This window comes from Haliotis cracherodii, unplaced genomic scaffold, assembly GCF_022045235.1.
Source record: "Haliotis cracherodii isolate W230 unplaced genomic scaffold, xgHalCrac1.p SCAF_13, whole genome shotgun sequence".
In the NCBI taxonomy this organism is placed as follows: Eukaryota; Metazoa; Mollusca; class Gastropoda; order Lepetellida; family Haliotidae; genus Haliotis; species Haliotis cracherodii.
In genome coordinates this window covers 27,848,498-27,873,071 of record NW_027266268.1, presented here as the reverse complement: position 1 = coordinate 27,873,071, position 24,574 = coordinate 27,848,498, and the positions used below count along the sequence as shown (strand labels likewise).

The following is a 24,574-nucleotide window of genomic DNA, read 5'->3' as shown; positions in this document are numbered from 1 at the left end:
GCAAGGGTTCTTTCTCAAGATTATGGAAACGTTCTATAGCTATTATTTTAACACATACATTTTCTGCCCATAATTCTGTGTCCCTCGCTTGGGTTGTTCTTCATATGTTGCACGAGACAACCAACCATAGAAGTGAAACCAGATATAAAACAAGCGTCATGTTCTCACATCTTATCTTGTTAATGGAGATTCACAACTTATGGTGTCGCCAGTTTCACCTCGTTGTGCCGCTTTCATTGGCGAATTCACAGATGCAATTTTGAACTCCACCGACAATAATATTAAGTAAGCTGTGAAACATATCTTACTATCAAAATTATCATGCAAACTACACACTAAAATTACTTCTGATATTGCCTATACAAGTTCAAGGGAGACAACAATAGAGTTCTTTGTTGCCGACGTTTCGCAATTTAAGAGTGCCATATCCGTAATAGACAAAAATGAATGTGGTGTACAATTGATGGTACTTTATCGAATCAGTCTCAAATTGGTGAATTTCTTGGAGTGAGCCTAATCACTGACCCGCACAAAATCACCACACATGACAGTACTTGATGTTTATTCCAGCTCTTTCAGGGACCACGCTGGGCAGCGTTGCATTACTGGGCGGACCAGGGTTTTGATCCTAGATTTTCCTGTACACTAGTGCTCAAAGGTTTCAAAGTGGTAACCGACTAAGACCTTCACTACGGACATGTTCCACGTTAAGCTGGCACGAATAATGGCGTTATCCGAACTCACTCACTCACAATCTCTCTAACGATATTAAAGCGTCACCTACCCTTCTACACAGTGAGCTGCAGTGAGCACCCACTGGGGGTGTATAAGGACGCCGCCACATCTATGCCAAGGCTCCACAGCAGCGATGATCTGAAGCGACACCTGCCAGGGCCACTTCCGAGGTTGGGACAGACTTCCTCCGATGATCATGGGTTCCGACATAACTCCACATTGCTCTGGAATAGACGCAGTGGAGAACACAGTGAGAATAGGATATCGCTTCCGTGTGTTTCATTGAGAAACAACGTTACACATCACAGTCAATTAAGATAGAAAACACTCTGTAAATATCAAATAAATCGACAATTCTAGAGAATAACCAGAGAAATTCGCGAACTTCTGTTGAAACAAACGTAATTGATCTTTCTTCCAGGTTGTAAAATTGCCCTCAAACAGCATGTTTATATTATGAACGAACAATAATTTATAAAAAATATTTCGAAACTTGGAAAAGATCACACCCAAACTAAAAAAAATTGAAAGCGGTCGTGGTGTTTGGATTGAGTGGTCTGTACCACATTGGAACATAATCAAATATGCCAAATATGGGTCATCTCTTTATATAGAAATTGTTGTCCTGTTGGCACCATTCCTCCCGACTCAGTATGTGTGACGTTCACCTTTCATTGGTGTTAACAGACACTGATTTCAAATTCCCTCAGAAGTTCACTACTTCTCACATTTTCACAACGTGCTTCAGGTCGTTATCGCTGACCCGATATTGGATCATTAATGCTCATAACAACAACCTGAGTAACTATTGTGGACCAAACAGTTGTGTCCGGGCAGTTGTTGAGATAAGCAATATCAAATGATCAGCTTCAAATTTGACCTTGACTTCCGGAAATTCCTCGAATGGCGTCCAGTGTTTGAACTGTACTGCTCGTGGCGTCGTTTGTTTAATGGAAATGATTATGAAATGGTTTTGAATATGGAAAGAGTTTTGTCGCTTTTATTTTATTAATTATATATTATTATTATTATTATTATTATTATTATTGTTTTGAATTACTGTTATTATTTAGAAAAAATCGGGTTGATTGCGATGGGCTGATTCTCTATGAATTAATAGAACATGGATCTGTTTCATTCCTGTAGCAAGCGTATTTGTTGAAAAATTGGCAAAGAAAATATTTGATCAGATATTTTTTTGCTTTATAGCAATGTTTTCTGCATGTTAAAACAATTGATATTGAATGAAATCGGAAATTATGTTTTTAGAATGGTTTTGTATGTGATGGCAATATAGCATCTCATAATTAGTCTTGCTTCATGACATTTGATGCACTACATAGTGAGTGAATTTGGATTGACACTACTTGTTCAGCTATGCCCGATGTATCAGTTTAATGTTAGTGAATGCCCGCAGTGATACAGGGCTTCCGGTTGCCACTTTGGTGAAACACACGATCATGGGTATGGTGCAAACAAACCATGAAACATAATCCATGCGAACCTGGATTCAAACACACCCACATTGCATGCAATTTTCAGTGTATTTTATTATTTTTCTGTATAGTTTTCTTTTGTGTCTTTTTTTCTTTTTCCATTATGACAGTGCCACATTTTGTGGAAATAAATGTGTTAAATTGTGTTTTGGCAGAGAAAATGTTACTGAGTACCAGAAAAAAAGGAAATACACGTAAAAAAGGCAAAACATTCATACCATTGATTTAAACATTACTGGACACATAAGTACGTTCCCAAAATGTCCCACATTTGCAATATATGGTCTCCTTACAGCCTCCAAACTAGGTCAACTGGTGACAATATCTACGTTCCACATTTGACGTATCAGTGACAAAAATTATGTCCGATTCAATTGCCTATTTTGACTCGTACCATATGTTCCCGTGAAGAATATACTTTCATTTGCATGTGTTTGTGACGCGTGCCACCAGTAGTGCAGGATACGCTCACGCTTTCGCGAACGCCTGGTATCGTCTCTATATGATAGTGATTTCTAAACATATGCTCATGTTGTAGTCGGAATCGTATAACGGACACCTCTGTTAACCGAGATTTCTTATGATTATGGACAGGGTTTCATAGCTGTTCTTGCAGACCGCTATCAATTTTTATGTCCCTGTACATGCTAATTAGCGATACCTATCAGGATTTAATAAACATCTAATGTCTAACATCAATAAACTCACGAACCAGCATAAGCTATTATTCCAGTAGTTAAATTCTATGTCTCTTTGTGTGGTACATCCAGAATTTCTTATGATTATGGAAATCTGCTCATGAGCTAGTCGGAATCGTAGAATGGTCTCTGCGTTAGAGAGGGATTTTTTTATGATTATGGAATGTGTTTAGTCGCTTTGTCACTCAATGTAAACCTGTCTGCAGATGATGTCACTGTCACATGAAGCACCCCATGGACACGTGGTCGGATGTCATATTTGATTGACCTCAACATTTCGTGAGTTAATAAGTGACAACACATTTTGGTCATCTACAAGCCATGCCGCGAACAATACGTCTTTCACTGTCTGTCGGATGCTGACATGTGGTGGGAGACTTGGCCGGTAGTCATATTTGTCTAGACGGGGAATAGCTGTAGACATGACGCATGCTCACCATACCATCCGTCCAACACACGCTGACCAATTCCATAGACAAATGACACTGCCTGCCTGAACGTGTCAAGTCACGTGGGAAGGGGGGAGGTATGTGCGCTTACTCATAACGCTGCTTCCTTCGTGGTACTGACGTAGAACTGATGCAGTTGAACCAGGTTCCTTCTCTGTTATGTATAACTCATTTCACTATTATTAAAGTTTTGAGCAATAGTGGTTTCTAATTCAAGATAAACGTTTTCGAATTAATGTTTTCATAAACGGATAGATATAGTCATTGCAGCAGAATAGGCAATATGCAAGAAGACGGGTACAATATGTAGAGCAGATATTATCACCCCCTTACTCTAAAAAAAAGATCACTCTTCCAACCAGACGGGCACTACCAGTAGCATACATGTAATTAAATGTGGATATTGCTGACAGGGAACATTATATTACCATTTCTGAATAATCCTATTGGTGTAACCGTTTTGGGGATGATAAAGTTAATACTACCCATTCCGATTGGATGTCACCCTGTTTCACAATACACATCATTGGTTCCTCACACAGAATGCCCGGATTAGATTCCCCATATCAGTATAATATATAACTGGTATTCTTGGTGTTCCCCGCCCTGACATGGTTTGATATCACTGACGGCCATGGCCACTATCTCATGCACTCACTAGCAGTATTCGACCCGTGAAGATCCCGGGGTAGAATAGATCTTCAGCAACCATGCTTGCCATAAAAGGCGACTGTGCTTGTGGTAAGAGGAGACTAACGGGATTGGGTGGTCAGGCTGGACTTGGTTGATGCATGTCAATTATCCCAATTGCGTGGATCGATGCTCATGACGTCAATTACTGGGTTGTCTGGTCCAGACTCGATTATTTACAGAATGCCGTCATATAGCTGGAATATTGCTGAGTGCGGCGTTAAACAACAAACAAACAAACACTAGCAGTATTCATATGACGTGGGATCTTTTCTGATCCATATTATGACCACGGGGAATGAAGACCGAGGTTTGTGCATGCGTTTGAAGTTCAAACGATGTTTTTCATAACGGTGTCTTCCCGTCAGTCAGATGTGTCAGTGGTCAGACGTCTTAGACGTGTTTAGTGATCATGCACAGTTGCTCTGTCAGATGTTACCTAGGAGCGGTAGTGATAATGGTAGTGGTAGTGGTAGTGATGGTTGTGACAGTTGTATGCACAAAACAAGAGGATGCTAATTTGTTACATCGTCCGCAAATGAACTTTTTAGAGTGTAAGAAAAAATATGATGCGTTCATTCAATTCAGCAGGTTGAGCTTTACCAATGACGGTCTAAGAATTTTAAGATGTAGACATTATCAAAATTCACACAACTAATGGGAATATGACCTTTATGTAAGGTAAGTTTGAAAACGGATAAAGTTCTATTTTAATTTGTTCTCATAACCCTATTTAAAGTTAAATACTTATAGTTAGAAAACAATCGACATATGATTTCGAAATTACACAGTTCAAACAGTCATTACATGTTTCACATGCACTGTTGCACAGCAACGAATCGTTCAAGACATTCAAGTAACTGTACTGGGTATCAGTTTCTTCTAATTACACAATGTAAACAGTCAGTTTTGTTTGTCGTGTATCATTACGTGGGGTGAGTGAGTGAGTGAGTTTGGTTTAAGTATTCCAGTGAGATCACGGCCTGTCAGCTGGATGTGGGAGGACAGCCCGAAGTGATGCAGGTCGTAGACATTGACCACTCAACTCAAACCCACGAGCACGGGCATGGTGCTGACAAACCTAGAAACATAATCAAACCGGAATTCAAACCCACAATCATAGTTTTCTGGAACTGCGGCGCCTTAGACGACTGATCCACTCGTGCCCCATTACTACATGGAAGCACATCCTTAAAAAAGGAAATTCAGTTAAGGAGGACATCCGGGTAACTGTTGTGAATGAGAATCCCCCAGTATCATTCTGGAAAGGCAATTCCTCAAACTACAACACCCCACTTTCTCAAACTTAAAATATATCCCTACTATAAGACTTTGAGAAGACATTCCCTTATGGAAAATATTTCAAAAGTATACGCATTTTAGTATGTATGTATACTGATTAGTTGCCCTTGCGTGATGCACGATGGACGTGTTCTCTGCTGCAGATGCACGTATGTCGAGATCCTTCGCGAGTTGATCTTTAGTATGCGTTTAAAAGGCTTTTAACAATGTCTTAAACGAGTATTCTATCAATCGCTTGCACGTTAGCAGAACGTGGACGCTGACGGGCATTTTATAAGCTAAAGAGTTTCTCTGTGGGGTTCTCTTTTTTGTAAAAAAACTTTCGTCTAAGGGCTGTCTAATATATGCAACATGAAAATCGTTATTGGTAACAGGAAGTAACACAACATTATTATACTTTAAGCCTTTATGGAGCAAACGTTCTGTATTTATAATTTAAAATGTTAAAAATAATACTCCTTAAGTTAAGGATAGGACTCCGCGGTTATGGTTAAAATGAAAAACCGAGAGCGTGGGAAAATCCCCAGGGCCGTAGGAGGAGTGTTTTATCAAACTTATGAGCCGTTTAAATGCAAGTAAACACCAGAAAAAAGAAATCATCGGGATATCATATATCATAAAAATGCCGTGTGTCGCGGTATGAAAGGAATTCGATCAAAGTGTGCTAGAGACACATCACGTGCAACATAGACACAACTGAAGTCATGATATGTACAAATGAACAATCTCCCTCCTCTATGACTCAGTGGGGAAAAAACAGTAGCTAACAAAACATAACGTGAGGCTGCAGCGTCCAGATGAAAACAGTTCCGTTAATTCGAAATGTACATAAATTGTCATGTGGATCCAGTGTAATCTAGGCTTGAAAAATTGACAAGCAACGGTCCAGTCATAAACGTTTGTTCACACTCTAGACTGACATCACATCTGTGCTTTACGCTAAACTAAGGCGAAAATGCATAGTGAATTACGAAGTTATTTCAGTGAATTACTAAATTACACAACGTAATCTCAGTATTTCTGTATTTTCTACTGGTACATAGAAAGGAATCGCTTGAGCCAGTTTTATTGTCAAATGTGAAGGGCCTGGTAAAATCTTCCGCAAGCCCCTGTAGCCGAAGTACAACATCGTTGAATGTTATACTTCATGTAAAAATAGGGGCAGTCGGGTAGCCTAGTGGTTAAAGCGTTCGCTCGTCACGCCGACATGGGTACAATGTGTGAAACCAATTTCTGGTGTCCCCCGTCGTGATATTGCTGGAATATTGCTAAAAGCGGCGTAAAACCATACTCACTCACTCACTCATGTCAAAATACGATATTTGGCCGAAAGATTAGTGAAAATATTCAATATTTCACAGACATATCACGAATTAAGTTCAATATCAATGTCAGTGTGTATATATTTATATTCTTCGTCCTCGATTAAGATAAAAATGACAGCATCAAATAGAGAAAGTTCCTGGTATTGAAAGATCATTCTGTTTGGCTTAAGTATATAATACCATGACCCATATAACTCCGACAGCAAACATTCAGATGAAGGAAACATGAAGAAAATGCTTTACTAAACATTGTTTTTTAACATAAATAGAAACGATATTGCTTTGAATGGCTCTGGTATGTTTTCCCTTTTCTACAAATACAAATCATCTTTGACATGAAAACCTGGCATACCGAAGTTGTCAAATGCAACGATTTCAATGTAATGCTAGCAGTGAACTAAAACATATAAAACCAACATACACACAACCGTAATCGAATAATCCGACATGTTTTAAATATTTGTTGTCGGTAACCTTCCATGAAGTATTGGCAGTATTGTGAAACGACCAACACTGACCGAAATAATGAAACGGTTGAGATACCTTTCGATTAGTTGCGAAGAAAGTATGATCCCATCTGTGGGCAGCTGGTTGAACCGATAGTCATTTCGTTTACTCATTCTATCATTGTGTTTTCCTAAGGACATGTTTTTAGCGCCTTACAAACGTCAGTCAGTCGACTTAACGACCGCATTCTCACCTTGAATTAACCTCTGTGTTGTCTGCCACACCTGGGGGGATTACCTATGATTGATCGAGCGGTCAGTGTTGGTCTAAAGACAATACTTGAATGTTGAGACCACAGAAAGTGGACGCTGGCTCCAATTAACGCAACATCCCCCTACTTAGCGTGTCTTCGATAAACTGTCTGATCAAACAGGAACAAGATTCTGTGACTGAACGCGCTCGCGCATGTCCGGTTAATCACACGGTAAATCGCGAGAAAGTTATAAAAGAGTCCTCTTGCTCTTGGGAGGATGGCTCCCGTCGGTTTATTGTGTGATTGGAGCATTCAAATTATCATATAATTATTGTATTGTAACAAAATGTATGGATAAGCCCTTCGTAAATGTATCTGGTGTTTTGGATGACAACACGTCGCTTTCACTAACCTGATCTTTTGAGATACGGATATGAATACCCATAAACCCTTTATCAGTGGCCCTTTTCAATGAGAGATTGAGAGAGAGAGAGAGAGAGAGAGAGAGAGAGAGAGAGAGAGACAGAGGCACAGAGAGAGAGTATATAATGAGTAGGTTTCCCGGCAGGATAGGCCTACTGATAAAAACGATATCCGTTGGGGTCATGTGCGGATAGAGATACAAATATCAAAGGTCAAGTAGGGACTACTTTCAGTGTTTATAAACAAACATGGCGTCGCAATCGTGTCAGAACTAACCATCGTGAATCTGGATAAACTACAGAGATAATTGCTATCATTATAAAAAAAACAGTCTAATATACTTAAAATCAGTGTCTAACTGTGACGTAGCTAATGCATTTTATAAGTTTTGGCAACTTTGAATAAACAATTTCGAAACAATTTTGCGAGGGCACTAGGCCTAGACAAGCGAGATCAGTAGCCATATCTATACTTGTTGACCTCTGCGGCTTGAAACCTTTTCCACAAATTGAAATAGTTGGATTTGGCCGAAATATGTTTGAATTGTTACCTTGTTTCGTTTTGTCGCTGTGTGTACATCTGATTGCACTTCTTAACGTTATGACAGGACAGGCCGACTGTCAACAACGTCTGAACGTGGCCGTGACGTCTCATAGGCTAGGGTTAGAGTAGCTTCCCTTTGACAAAGGGCAGTTTCCCGAGCGGACAGACCGATGGATTGCCGCGAAATGCAAGTAAAACCAATTGTTGTTTTGCGTATATGTTGCTTCGCCACTGTATAAGAAACAGATTTCAGTTGGAACTATATTGGATACTGTCACTGTCCGACTGACACATCACTTACCCTGTGACGTAATAAATATTAATGCGCGAATTCCAGGAAAAACTCGCAATGTTTGGGTAATGTTTGTGAGAGAGGGAAAACGATTTTCCAGTACAGAATTAAAGAATGACATTATATGATAAAGAGGTTATCACGCGTGTATGTTTGGGGATGGTAAATATCCTGTATTAATTAGGAATAAACACTATGTATTTAGCTCGCCAAGGCTCACTAAATACAATGTTTATTCCTAATGCAGGATATTTACCATCCCCAAACACACTCGCGTGATAACCTCTATTGCTGGGTCCAGCAAATGTACTGCCAAATCCCTGTCTCAAAGATTAACTTTAATCCTTAATACCGTTAAGGAAGGACTTTATTTATATTAAGAGGAAGCATTTGAGACAAATTGAATTAATACAATTTGGATTCTCAAACACTCAACATATTTGCTCGAATTCTTTGCAATTTCGGGAGCGTTCAATTCTTTCGAAAATTAGATTTTTCAATTTTGTATACCATTATCCCACACGACAAACTTTAGGAAAGACTTAAATCCTTGATCCATGGAGCATAAAGTTAGTGATCATAGATATAGTTACATATCTATCTTCAGAGGTTCAGGATAATTTGTAAAACAAATGACAGCAAATGACATCTGAAGTTCACTGATAAAACAATATGTCCAATGCTGAACTTTCTCACTGATGACATCTATGTGCGATTTGGAGGGGGGGACGTTTGGTCAAGAAGTAGGTATCTCAATGGACGCCAATTGTGCCCCCCTTCTTGCTCGTCTGTTTCTTCCTGCATAATCAGAATTTATTCTCGGATTGGCAAAATCAAAACTTTATGTTTCGTTAATGCCCTTACATTAGATGTTGGTGATGTTTTGTATATGCGGTTACATTAGATGTTGGTGATGTTTTGTATATGCGGTTACATTAGATGTTGGTGATGTTTTGTATATGCGGTTACATTAGATGTTGGTGATGTTTTGTATATGCGGTTACATTAGATGTTGGTGATGTTTTGTATATGCGGTTACATTAGATGTTGGTGATGTTTTGTATATGCGGTTACATTAGATGTTGGTGATGTTTTGTATATGCGGTTACATTAGATGTTGGTGATGTTTTGTATATGCGGTTACATTAGATGTTGGTGATGTTTTGTATATGCGGTTACATTAGATGTTGGTGATGTTTTGTATATGCGGTTACATTAGATGTTGGTGATGTTTTGTATATGCGGTTACATTAGATGTTGGTGATGTTTTGTATATGCGGTTACATTAGATGTTTGAGAAGTTTTATGTTAAACATATTGAGGACTTTTCCCAATTTGACGCATCAGTGACAAAATTATGTCCAATGCAATTCCCTGTTTGTACTATATGTTCCATTGGTTGTTTTTAGGGGGACAACATTAAATGTTGGTGGTGTTTTGCATATGTGTCTACATTTCATGTTGCTGATGTATGTCGCTGTATTAGATGTTGGTGATGTAAGACTACATAAGATAGGAAACCTTCTGAAAGCGGCTACACAAGATGTTGATGTTTTTGCGGCCACATCAGACGTCAATGTTTTTGTATACGTGGATGCATTGGACGTTGATGATGGTTTTTGTATATGTCATTGCATCAGATATTAGTGATGTTTTGTATATGTATGTTGCACATATGCATATTGCACATTCTTAATATTAACAAAAATATCCGACCCATATATCTGGAATATTCCATCATTATATGTCAAGGCATGTAGGGGGCGGTCATATCGCAAGGAAACACTAATATATCTTCTAGGTGTAGAATGCATAAAGACAAAAGGGTCATATATAAATACATATACACATGTGTATGTTCGTTGCTACATAAGAGCAATAATCTTGAACGCGACATTTCACCTCACATCACTTTAGTGGAACTGGGGCGATGGGGTATCCTGGTAGTTAAAGCGTTCGCTCGTCACGCCGAAGCCCCGGGTTCGATTCTTCAAATGGGTGTAACATTTTAAGCCCATTTCTGGCGTTCTGGCGTGATATTGTTGGAATATCGCTAAAACGGCATAAAACCAACTCACTTGTTTCATCAAATACATTCACTCTAGTGGAGCTAAATTTTCATGCCATAAACACATTTTTTATGAAAATGATTTGGTACAATACGTCAAGTTACTGCTCTGTTCTGAAGTGAACTGTCCAATGATTATAACCGCGATGGCAACGTCAGTGGTACTACATCATTGCTTTATACGATCATTAACATTAATATTTAATTACGGCAAGAAGACTGAGCGCATATCCAATTCATTTACTGGCAAGACAAAAGACATAACCTTCAAATTATAAACCAGAACGATTTCCAGGTTGACAAAATGGCACAATAACGTTTTATTACAAGTCAACGAAACATTACGATCAAACAATGTGCCTCCTGTGTACAATCAAGCTCAATAATCACCAAACAACCATGACCAGAGCTCCACTGTTGACTATCAATGAACAATTAACAACACATTTCAGTATCAGCGAAGTTTGCAAATAGATAAAGACAGACATGTCATATCATCAAAGAACATACAAATCTGAAGAGCAAATCCAGGAACATTCCAAGAGATGAGCAGCTAAAGTCGACTCCGCATTACTGCATGTAATCCTGGTCGCCACCGCACCCAACGGCTGGACCTGCGACTATGCGATGAGGCCAGTCTAACACAACACATCATGTTGACAAGCTCCTTACAGTCATTGAGCCTATCAATGGCTACTTTGTGTCACTCCATTATGGACGCAATCCTAACGATACTGAGAATTATCTTAATCGACCAACTATTTAATATATTGTTACAGGAATACAATCACATTAGGTCCCTCCCATTGATTGTTGACAAAGATGGATATAAACATTCATAGCTGTTCAGTGCATTAGTTGTTTGTGGACCTTCTGGTCAGTTCTCCCTGGACACATTAATGACAATTAGAAAATTCTTGACAAATATAGAAGAAAAGGATAATCCAACTAATAAGGAAGAGAATATATGAGGAACACAACACAACAATCTGTTGGCTTCCCTTGTTAGTGTCTCCCCTTTGTTATTTGCCACCTTTTGTGGAATTTTAATTTTATTAATTTTGTTGTCCTTACATATATATGTATATATGCCATGAGGCAGAGAGCATACATACATACACACACACACGTGTGTGAGTGTGTGCGTGCGTGCGTGCGTGCGTGCGTGTGTGTGTGTGTGTGTGCTCTGCCTCATGGTGAAGGAGTAAGCATATACTCCGAAACGTTGTATTCCTCATAATAAAGAAGTTGACATCCATATATTCTCTTCCTTATGTCTATCACTTCTAAATGCCTTTCAAAGACCTAATTCAAATAATGCTATTATTATTGGGAAATATAGTCAAGGGTATGTATGGTGTAAGTTCATTTCTTAATGGTAATGCTACCGAAACTTGCACTATTAATTCACAAATCTTGCAAATCTGTTCATTGATTTATTTCGGAATCCAATAGATTGCCCCATTACGACTGATCTAATAGATATGATGTCAAGATGTGTGTATTATGCGACTTTAAATCTGCTTGCTTATTATAATGTGATACTTATACTATGTTCTCGTTATATTTCTATATATTTAATAAGCCCCAGTTTCAGATACTTGTAATAGAGGTATTCACATAAGCCATTGCGGTTTGTTTACCGAACCATATTCCTGAATAAACATATGTTTAAACCAAATGTAGTGTAACCAAGAACATACGGTGACAAAACCCTGCCTGGCTATTCTCCATTCTTCACTTTCTATCTTGTACAGATGTAAATAAAAGCGACAAAGCCCTTTTCCATTTACGTTACAAATCTCTGCCAAAAGCATTGTCGATTGTACTATTCCGACTATATCATGAGTAGATATATACATGAATCACTATCAAATAGTGATAATACAAGGTAAGAAATGTACACAGCCTCCTGTTAACATGTCCTTGCGGTATTGTAGGTCTGTATGCTGATCGATATCTACCTCTTAAAAATCTCAGCTTAGGTAATATTACTATTGAGTCCAGCCTTTTCAATTTGTTTGTGGCACGAGAAGATCCGGGGTAGAATAGGTCTTCAGCAACCCATGCTTGCCGTAAAAGGCGACTATGCTTGTCGTAAGAGGCGACTAAAGGGATCGGGTAGTCAGGCTCGCTGACTTGGTTGATGGATGTCATCGTATCCATATTGCTTGGATCGATGCTCATGATGTAAATCACTGGATTGTCTGGTCCAGACTCGATTATTTACAGACCGCCGTCATTAAGCTGGAATATTGCTGAGTGCGGCGTTAAACAACAGACAAACAATTTGTTGATGAATATTTATTTATTTTTTACACTATTTACTAATATCTGTGACGTCATACATTTGGCGTCATTAACGTAAAACCTGTACATTATTGATCGGAAGGTGCACGTAAAGAGGCCAGTACCCAATGACTCGGTACTCCGTCACTGTGTATATGCGACAAAATATATGTTGTTTCACCCAGCTTCTTTGGCGAAAATCTCAGTTTCCGGTAAAGGAAATTCTCGCACAACATTCACTTTTAACAGAAAGCACATACAAAACAAAATTATCCTCAAGGCTAAGACCCCATGTATAATCTCAACTCTGGTGGGTGCATCATTGTGACGTGCAATCATTCCAAACTGAAAAAAGCATGTGTTCATTCCTATCTCTATATTGCGCATCCTGTCTAAAGGATCCGCTTAACCTGAGGCTGACAACTGCTAATTGAAATACGCCGCTGATAATCTGTTTGACGCAACCTTGAGAAATACAATGATCTACAATGTTGACACATTCTTGTTGTCAGGCAATATCCAATTAACTTTTGACAAACCTGGAACGAGGCCAAGTCTCACATGGATTATCACACGGACGGAAAACATAACACAGACTATTGCCCAACTGGGCTCCCTCTCACTTAACGTAATCGTCTTAACGCATGGATCTGGCCAAAGACGCCCTTTAATTCCCATATAACGCAACTACTGCTACCCTGAAACCAGTCTTCAATGCAAACCTTCACGAACACCTGGTATCAAGACTATTTGACAGTGATTCATAACTCATACTTGTGATATAGTCGGAATCGTACAATGGACTCTTTTATCAAAGATTGGTTATGACTATAGAAGTGGTTGCATTTGGTAACGAAGTCGAATAACATGTTGATAATTTGTTTCAGTGAAATCATGTAAAACCTGACCAACTATTTAGCAGCATGTTTCTAATATGAATGTATGAATGTTTCAGAGAAGAAGGCAGTATTGATATCCGATACTGTGTCTCTACCAAGACCACACCAGGACCTTGAGATTACCGTGACGGACAAATATGAAGAGATGCTTTGGTACACAATGGTAGCTCGTGGTTGACATCACCAAAATGATTATTTAATGCGAAAATCGGTCAGCAGTCAACGATAATATTTGCAATGGGGCACAATTGACCTTTGGAAATATCAATAACACACGAAATATTTTATTTCATTTAAAATGAGTGACATGCATTGGTGTTAGTATGACCCGTGGACAAAATAAACATACACGTGTCATCCTCATCATCCATATCGAATAATGAGGAATTCAATGACTGCCAGGGTAATATACAAAACTAGTTGTGCTTGGTTTGCTCTTAATGTTTTTTTCACGTACATATTTACATATGAATTAAGATTTTGAAACACAACCATAAGCACCTCTCTATGAAAAAACACAAAGACAATTACTGATTATCATAAACATCCGGGCAAAAGAAAGTATACATCCATGTTTGATAATCGCTAAAAAAAACAACAACAATAAACGTTTATTCGACGGTGATGTATTTAATACGGGTGTTATATTCATGTTTTGGATCTTCCGTTTGCAGTGTTTTGGCGACTGTTGTTTGCCTTTCAATATTTTCATAGCGTTTGTAATTTATTGGTCAAGTCCAGTTTTCAAGGGTATACTTTCTTTTGCCAGGCAGTTTATATCAGAGTTCGCTGTGTCAAATGGTGTCCTCAAAGAATTATGGGCATTGTATTGTATTTTGAATTAAACGTACAAACATTCATCCGTACTATATACATCATGCTGCATGCCATTACTTACTGAGAACATGTGATTTGGTTGGTTGGTTTGTTTAACGCTGCACTCAGCAATAGTTCAGCTATATGACGGCGGTCTGTAAATAATCGAGTCTGGACAAAACAACCCAGTGATTGATATCATGAGCATCGATCCACGCAATTGGGATCGATGACATGCATCAAGCAAGTCACCGCGTCTGACCACCCGATCCCTTTACTCGTCACTTACGGCAAGCATAGACGCCCTTTACGGCAAGCACGGGTTGCTGAAGAACTATTCGAGAACATGTGGACATTGATGACATGTGCTGACATGTGGAGACATTTGCAAATTTGAAAATCAGTGACCAAAATGATTTCCGATGAAATTCCTTAGTTTGACTTGTACCATATGATCCCGTGTTTGTTCAGTACACGGGTGGCGCAGGATAACCCCACCTTTCACTCACTGAAACCTTGTGTCATCACTATTTGATATTGATGAATAAACACATGCTTGTGATATGGTATTAAGAAAAGGTTTCGTTGTTTTCAATTGTTGTAATTACTACTTCATCATTTGAACACCAAGTACAACTTGGTCAGATGTACTATGGCTAACCTCTTCTTGTCTATAAACGCAAACATTTTCAAAATCTCACACAAAGTCGAGTCAACGCCTAACTAAAGGAAAATATCTATGTTAAAGGTTAGTACATGAAACCTGATGTCAAAATGATGATGATGATGATTATGATGATGATGACGATGACGATGGTTATGTTGATGATACTGATTTGCAAAGGGTCAAACTTCCAATTTACATTAACTAACTGCACTCACAATAACAGAAAGGTTAAAAGGGCATGGATATTTAAGCATAGAACCTGCAGACAGCTCGAAAGCTGACAAGAACTTCCAAAAAAAAACTTCTGTATGCCAGTATTACCCTAAATTTCCCTCTAATTACCATGTTGACACAATTGCAATCCTGCTTCTGGCTTTATTTCCCGCACGCCGTCTTCACATATACTTTAACCTTGCCATTATCGTTAGACAACCGCGCATAGTCTACACACAATTGCATGGAGGGATTTTGAATTTGGCCAACATCCAGACTCCACAAGCATTTCCCCCTTGTATGGTTGCTCAACACGACTTCGCACAGCCCCTTTATGATAAATCTTGCGGATGAGTAATCTCCCTTTAATCCCCTCTTTTCGATGGAGGCACGTTCCTGAGTCTCGCAAGAGCTAGTCAGCAGAAGTCATGCTTATCTTCCTAATCTCGTGCTAATCACGTGATTACCATGGAAACAAGGGAAGCAAAGAAACAGGGGGTCTGCACAAGGAAAGGAAATCTTAACGGACATTCCACTGGGATGCAAGGTTTACGTATAAAAAGCAGGTTGCTATGCGCCACAGACGCGACGTAAACCTTAGAAATATTGATGCGTCAGTTTTAAAGTTTCACAAGCAAAAATTATAACAGCTCTACGTGATGATTTTCACCGAAACGGGTTATTTTCGCCGTTTCATACTATTTTGACGTTGCAGGACCAATATTTCAATACTATGTTCAGTGAAAGCGTCAAACAAAGCGGTGACGTTCTTTTCTTGATTTTTAAAATTTTTACTTCCCAAGGACGTTTCAGGTTTATTTGCTGAGTGTGATCCAGAGTACCTCCTAATGCGCCAAGAAATCATTTGCTTCCTTATCACGTGGCGCCGTAACTTAATATCCTTAATTGAAGTTGCGTCTTTAAGGCGAGCCAGAAACCTGTGATCGTGGGTTCGAATGCCAGATTTGCCCTGATTGTGTTTCTAGGTTTGTGAGAACCATACCTGTATCGCTCATCAACATGACACGCCGTGATATAACCAAACTACTGTTTAAAGCGGCGTTAAACCAAACTCTTTGGTGTTCTAAACATAATTAAGTTTGCACTGCGGGTATTCTGTTTGAAGTTAATTAATACTTGTATGATCCGCTGTACATTTATTATATACCCGGTTGTTTACTGCTTCTGGTACTGTTGAAGAGGCCAAGTCAATCATTCTCTGAGATGATACGTTATTAGCTCCGTCATGCCCGTGAATATTCCGGAGTGGAATAGGTCTTCAGCAACCCATGCTTGCCGTAAAAGGCGACTGTGCTTGTAAAAGGCGACTAACGGGATCGGGTGGTCAGGTACGCTGACTTGACTTGGTTGATGCATGTCATCGATCCTAATTGCGATCGATGCTCATGATAATAATCACTGGATTGTCTGGTCCAGACGTGATTATTTACAGACCTCCGTCATATAGCTGGAATATTGGTGAGTGCGGCGTTAAACAACAAACCAACCAACCATGCCACCATTGAAACTGTATGGACGTGTGACAATCCCCCGGTGGAGCCTGACGGTTAAAGCTTTCGTTAGAATTGTAAACGAGTGAGTGAGTGAGTGAGTTTGGTTTTACGCCGCTTTTAGCAATATTCCAGCAATATGACGGCGGGGACACCAGAAATGGGCTTCACACATTGTACCCATTTCGGGAATAGAACCCGGGTCTTCGGCGTGACGAGCAACGCTTTAACCACTAGGCTACCCGACCGCCCCGATTTGTACATGAATATATCGGAATGGAAAGTAGTGACCCAATACGTCATGGGTACGTATCTGACATTCCATCTGGTGTTTTGGAACGCCTGTGTATAGTCAAAAGGACATTATTCCTAGCAATGAATATTTTGCTTTTCATCATACAGACCAGGAAAGGTACTTTGCACTTTAATGTGTTTCAGAGTCTTTTTGTAATGATGAGGTTCACCCTGACTCACATTGCACTCGTCTCAAACTATTTCTTCATCATTATTCAAATAATTCCTTCCAAACGACCCTAAGGAATGCGCGCATTATATCGCTAACGGAAGGTTGTAACAAACTTTCTCTGTTGTCTGAGGAATTAAAGGATAATCTTTAAAACCACCGATTTTTAAGGAAAATACAAAACCTGAAGCGGTGCTATCGACCGTTGTTACGACATTGTGTATGCACATGAAAAATCGCGTTTCTTATCTTTGTTCGGTGATTCAAGGTCAAGTCTAACGTCTCCCGTTCGTTTAACGAGATTTCCATTGTGCAGTCACTGCATATTTACCTTGCTAATACTCCAACCGATCGCTAATTTGTTAGAGACGAAGCGTGCTTGAACACCAAACTGAACGTCAATGTTAAAGCTTGGAAATAAAATACTCATCGTTATCATCCTATTTGTATTGGAAGCTGATGAACCCTCATCTTGTGTTTTGGATGTACTTCAGGGAACATTGACTACGAGCATCACCGAACAGGATGAAGACGAAAGTCAGTAATCGGTCACAGTTTCAAGCATGGCCAGCATATACCGTCTGTTCTAATAAGGTTCGAAGTAAAATTGCTTCGTTAACAAGAAAATTGACAAATCAATTATTTGAATGTAATGGCATGGTGTGTTGTATACACGTTAAGCTAATGTCATGCACGTAATACAAACATTTATCAATGCAATGAACACAATTCATAAGGGGATTGCTCACTGGGCATGTCCATGGAGCTGTAACGTTAAACCAGTGTATATAAACATTGAAGAGTACATGGCCTGCTTTGACTTGCCTTGCCTTTGCATGTGTTTGTGAATGGTGACACTGGTGGGAAATGGTACGCTCACCTTTTCGTGAACACCTGGTGTCACCACTGTTTGATCATGATTCCTAAACATCTACTCATGATATCGTCGGAATCGTACAATCGACAATGCTTTTGGCACAGATTTCTTATGAGCATGGAAAGTGTTTTTGTCGTTTCATATGTTTTCATATTAAGATTATAAGGAATATTAATTATATGTGTATCTACTTTATGGTTTCATAATTGACTAAAATTGGGTTAAACTCCGAAGATATATTGAAAACCTATTTGCGTCAAAAGTAAATTCAATGCCATATGTCTATGGCTACTGCGATCTGTTCCGTGTACACTAATTGGAATGCTTTCTTTGACACATTTCATGTCATGTCATGTCATGTCATGTATCATATGTCATGTCGTTGGTTTGTTGTTTAACGCCGCACTCAGCAATATTCCAGCTATATAACGGCTTATGTCATGTCATATCATATCATATCATATCATATCATATCATAATCCGAACTCCCTGGACGATGAGACGTTAAATTTTAACTCACTCAATCACTTAACTTCCTGGAAAGGATACAACCCAAGCTGTCTACGGGCGATAAAGGTTCTACCAACAGCTGTGTATATTTTGTTTGTTGTCGTATGTGTTTGTTTGTTGTGTAACGCCACACTCACCAATATTCCTGCTATATGACGGCGGTCTGGATCGAGTCTGGACATGAGTGTCCAGTGATTGACATGATGAGCATCGATTGAAGTAATTGGGATACGATGACATGCATCAACCAAGCCAGCGAGCCTGACCATCCAATCCCGTTAGGCGCCTCTTACGACAAGAATGGGTTGCTGGATTCTAATTCGGATCTTAGGCTAAAAGCAACATGTCTATCGCTATATCTAGTCATATATCAGCTTTAGTTATATGGTGTACGTAACATAAAGCCCGGGTACAGTTTATCGGTAAAATGAGGAGTGTATATTTTTATCTGGCATTTAGTAATCGTGTAATTTCTTGAAAAGAGTTCACTAACTGAGTTACTCATAATGTTGTTATGTTTTTACTTTTTTTACTGTAATTATACCCGATCACTAATACAATACCAGAATGTATAAAAGTATTTCTATTTTTTCATGTAATGGCAGAGATATCTGGTGAAAATGGAAAGGGTTTTGTCGCTTTTATTAACGAGGCAGAACGAGGCAGAGGTTAGTGACACCGCACCCCATGACAATGGACTGGAATAAAAACGGTTCTATATTAATAAGAGACTAAATAACGCCAATTTCGACTCCTATTTGCACGTTTCATTCCTCTTGCAGGAATATCCATGAACACAATTTAGCTTCCAACTCCTTCTCAAACACACTCCATACTTCTGAAGGGAGGCGCCTGAACGAACATATTGTCAACATCGCCTATCTTAATTCACTTTTTTTGTCTCCTGCTCGAGCCGCGGCCAAGAGGAGTACCGCGAGGTATGCGCCGGGGCTTCATCCTCCCTCCAGTTCAATTTGCTCCTCGGGCCACAAACCCGTCATCTAAAACTGGTGTGAGACTGGCCAGCTATCAAACAGGCAGGGTCATCTGGCTAGTGACCAACGGTAACGCCTTTGGCTGGACCCCAACACTGCCGCATTGCGGGGATTCCACCGCGTCAGCTATGTTGATATAACTTAGCAATAATTTGACCTTTTTTAAAACAAATGGGGTGTTTTATGGAAAGTGATGCCAATATCTGTGGGAATATTTGTCATGACTGAGTAGGTTCCCTCGAGACGATCTTCTCCGTAAAAGACACCATCCCATTTTTCTCTTGGGAAGAATAAGCCATGTATACATTTTTACTATAAGAAAATGAACCGCTTATAACCATATGTATGATGTTAGATTAGATATAAATATCACGCTTAGATGTTATGTGTTTAGTATCCTCTAGATCACAAGAGTAGTCATGTGAACAAGGAAACATTTTCCCATTACGTTAAAACTGCCTGCTTCTTCCTGTCTGTCTGGGAAGTGCAATTGCAACTATGTTAATATGATAAAGGTCGCATACTTTCCAGTGTAAACGTATTGTCTATGATATAAATAACTTGTTGCACGTAGTTGATTTAGAATAACAGAACGACATTAGAATCAACGATAGCACCGGGGAACAATCAGTTTCTTCACCGTTACTTGATTGCTGGAAATAATAATTGATAAACTGGATGTCTGTATTAAATATTAATGATTTATTACATATTGTTGTCCTGAACATGTCAACGCTAGGTTGTGTTCATATATATTACTGATATAGGACTATGTCAACCTTAACTCTTTTGAGTGAGTGAGTGAGTGAGTGAGTGAGTGAGTGAGTTGGGTTTAACGCCGCTTTTAACAGTATTCTAGGTGTAACTCATTTGACACAGTTCGATGTTTTAATAGGCTTTGTTCTGTTATCTAACTAATGCATGTCCATTTACACCAACATCACACATTAGAGACTGATTATTCTTTTTTCTCATATTTAAAGGGGATGGAACCTTGTAATCCAGTTTATTTAAAAGAACAATCAAAGAAATTTCAGACACTAAGATACTAGTTCCTGGCATATAAATGACTAGTTATTGGTTAAAGATCCCATCAGGATATATTGTAGCCACATTCAGATGTGGAATATGGTAATATTGCAATATCAAACGGAGGCTAGATATAGAAAAAAAATATGGAGTGGAAAATTGGTTCCATATATAGTTCTGTGAGAGATAAACGTATCATAATTGTCCAACTGATTGTATCTTATGTAGATGCTGCCTGTGTGTTGCTGGGACGCTGATTGTATGACATAGCTAAGTATGACCATCATATAAACAACACAGAAATGAATGCAGTGCCATTCCCGTTCTTAGTATTTCAATGGAATGAATTGTTTACTCAAATATAGTTTGATTAAGGCAAGCACAGAATAGATTAAATCTAAATATAATCCAAACTTCCGCTTTCAAGGAGGCCCAAAACTTCCTGAGCCCATTAATCAAATACCGAAGGACTCAGAAGGGGATTAAGGCATAACTTTATCATTACACTAATATATATAAATCCTTTATCAACGGACAACATTAACGTCCAGCCAAATACAACAACCGTAACCCAGAAAGTAAACACATTAGATCTGCACTGTCCAGTAAATATATCTTATTTGTTTATGTGTATGTGTATGAGATTGAGCAGGGAGTTTTCTTTAGACAGTTTTTAACAGACAGTTTACTCTGATATCCCGCCCTGGCTATGCTCCGGCCCATGTTTTACATGATGTAGATGGTACGCTGGGAGTGACAGTCGTAAAACTATTTGTTTTTCGATACAGCGCTAGACAGTTGCATTTAAACAGACAATGAAAGATTTTTGCATTTACCAAGATACTGTAAATATATTGTCTTGCTATCATTTGGTTACTTTGCATGACTATGATAGACACGGTGGCATTATACTAATCATTGATAAATTATGATCGTATGATTCAAGATAATCTTAGAACATGTTGCATAATAATAATCGAAAATAATGTTGGATTTTATTGCATTTTCCTAGATTGCTAGAATCGGTTCCTGGACTAAGTGTAAATCAAATTGCCCTTGCATGATATCACAACCATGTATATATACCATATATATGTATCAGCATGATGTATACAGCTCACGAGAGAACAACGTTCCTTTAATCTGTACCTTAACGTCACCGTAACGCAATGTAAACAAAGACGTTGTGAAACAAAGTTGCTTTTTCCTAGATGGTTTAAATGCTGTTGAATATTATAGACTATGCTAATCTGTGCTGCACTTTGTAATACACTTTTAGATACGTTGAAGTGTCAGAAACGTTATATCTATTTATCCTCAACCATTCGTGTATAGTTTTAATTCGGAAATCAAATATAACGCAAAATCTTGACTGAACTTGGCAAATCCATATGTTATGTGTTCTTGATATGAGTCACTGTCCATCACATTGAATAAACCTTATTGAAACAGTCTGATAGTTTTGCTGTTTTCTTTCTTTGTGTTTTTTTCCGAATTCCAGTTAAACAATACTTCCGCTCTAAATACCTCAACCTGTTTTCGAAACACTGTTACCAGAAGAGATACACATTATAATGATTGAGTCCTACTTCGTGTTAAAGGGACAGTTTCAGGCACACATTACATCAAAGCATAAATAGCCCTGTTACAGTTATACATGTCATTACTACATCATCTTATATCGATATCATGATACAAATATCACAAGCTCGCTTGCAAACGTACATGCTGTGTAATACATATTGTCATCCCGTGTGGACGTCCATTGGTGTTTGTCAAAGACTATGTCACTACTCTCCTCTACCTAGGATGTGTTCCCTGGAAATAGTAATTCATTGAGTCTGTTGTCAACAGTACGGGGTAGGTAATGACTAACTGACTTACTCTGTGAGCATTGTATTTGCAGAATAGAAAGCAATGTGATGAACATTTCTGCCAGCCAAAGTAGCCCCATGTCGAATTCTTGGAATGAGTACTTTGCGACGCACAAATGTTTAGAATGGATACAGAAAATGAATAAATTGCGTCCCGAGGGACGCACGAAAAAAATATTTCTTTGTGCCTAGAGCATTTCATCAATCAATTATGACCAATGTCCACATGTATAAAAATAATTATGAAAACGTACAGTGCACGAGACAATTTCATCACTTTACAGGACCCTCATAATTCATTGCCTTAAACAACACTAAAAGAATTATTGGGGTTTCTCTGGACCCTCACTTTTGAGAGCCACGGCAAAACCCTGACTTTGATACTTGAGATAGGAATTATGATTTAATGTCTCAGATCTTTCTACGGATACAAGTGCGTTTTTTCGTGTAGGCCATGTTCTAACATGTATAGTCTTTGTAAAGCTAAATCTTCCAAACCTGTGCAAAATCTGTCATATTGTCAGAACAGTTTCTGTGCAGTGAAAGGCTGGGTAGAGTAACGTGAGGATACGTCAACATGGCAGTGTGACACGGAGGGCGTGCCCGGTAATGACCCAGAGGTCACGGTAAGTTGGCTACCGTATTGTTTTGGCGGCAGAACTACCACTGCCAATTGGCGCAGCGCCACCTGAAGAATGTCTTCCTAAAGTTGTGAATGACAAACGGGTTGGGCAAAAGTCACCACTTGCCAAATTTCCACACCTTAATGGTGGACAACTCAACTAAACTCTATTTGCCTTCAAGTTAAATTCAGTTACAATGTTTTTCACACATGTTTGCCGTTAAGTAATACCCAGGTACGAAGCTTGTTCCCAGAGCCAAAACTAAAGTTTCAAGAGGTATTTATGTCCATGTTAAGCACATTACTAACCTTTAACCATGGCTGCTCCATCATCATAACCTTCATCACTTGAAAAGCCTGACAATTCAAAACGGAGATTATTCATACCAGGCCTGCTTTTGTTGTGTCGTCCAATATAAGATTAACAACTGATTGAGACCCTAATGTTCTCATTCACAACCTATTGCCAGACATTCACTCAAACAGATTTTGGAACCCTCAACGTTCATTAATAAATCTTGCATTTGTCTGTTGAAATATTTTTGAAACAATACCGTCATAATTTTTATTTTAATCCCCAAAGCCTTTGGTAAACATTTGTCTGGATAATTTAAACGTCGATAAACATATGTATCCGGGGAAAAAACAGGATCATTAAAAGAATTTTGAATATCCTTGACACACCGAGGATGATATTTTCAATTGTTTATTAGAACCCACAGCTTCCAGGTACAACTGCTTCATCAACTTGTATCGGTTTCCTAGAATGAGGTAAATGAGGTAAAAACTGCCTTCTTGACAAACCTGATGCAGCCTGCGAACGCTTTCTTCAATGATAGAGAGCATTTCCAATCATGAAGTTGTATAAAAAGCTTTCAATGAATCCTGGTCAGAATGTTGGTGGGTTTTTTTAATAAGGCGCAGGGCATCCACAAACAGGACAAACCTTACGTGATGACACAACCAATCAGGACGCAGTGCTGTTGGAGATATTTGCCAGCACTTATATCAAAGACATTGCCACCCCAAGTGGTCGTCTCTCTCAGCGTTTGTTGCATTCTTTAATTCTGACGTTTCTTCTTATGACA

The 24,574-nt window shown here is 38.9% G+C and overlaps 1 protein-coding gene across 1 annotated transcript in view; it reads right to left on the bottom strand.

Moving 5' to 3' along the window:
• The window catches only part of LOC139459134 (serine proteinase stubble-like), a 75,960-nt gene that overhangs the window by 40,485 nt on the left and 10,901 nt on the right, over positions 1-24,574 (bottom strand). The window contains exon 2 of the mRNA XM_071240586.1: positions 785-959. Within this exon, the coding sequence (XP_071096687.1) occupies positions 785-959 (175 nt within the window). The remainder of the gene's footprint in view (positions 1-784; positions 960-24,574) is intronic.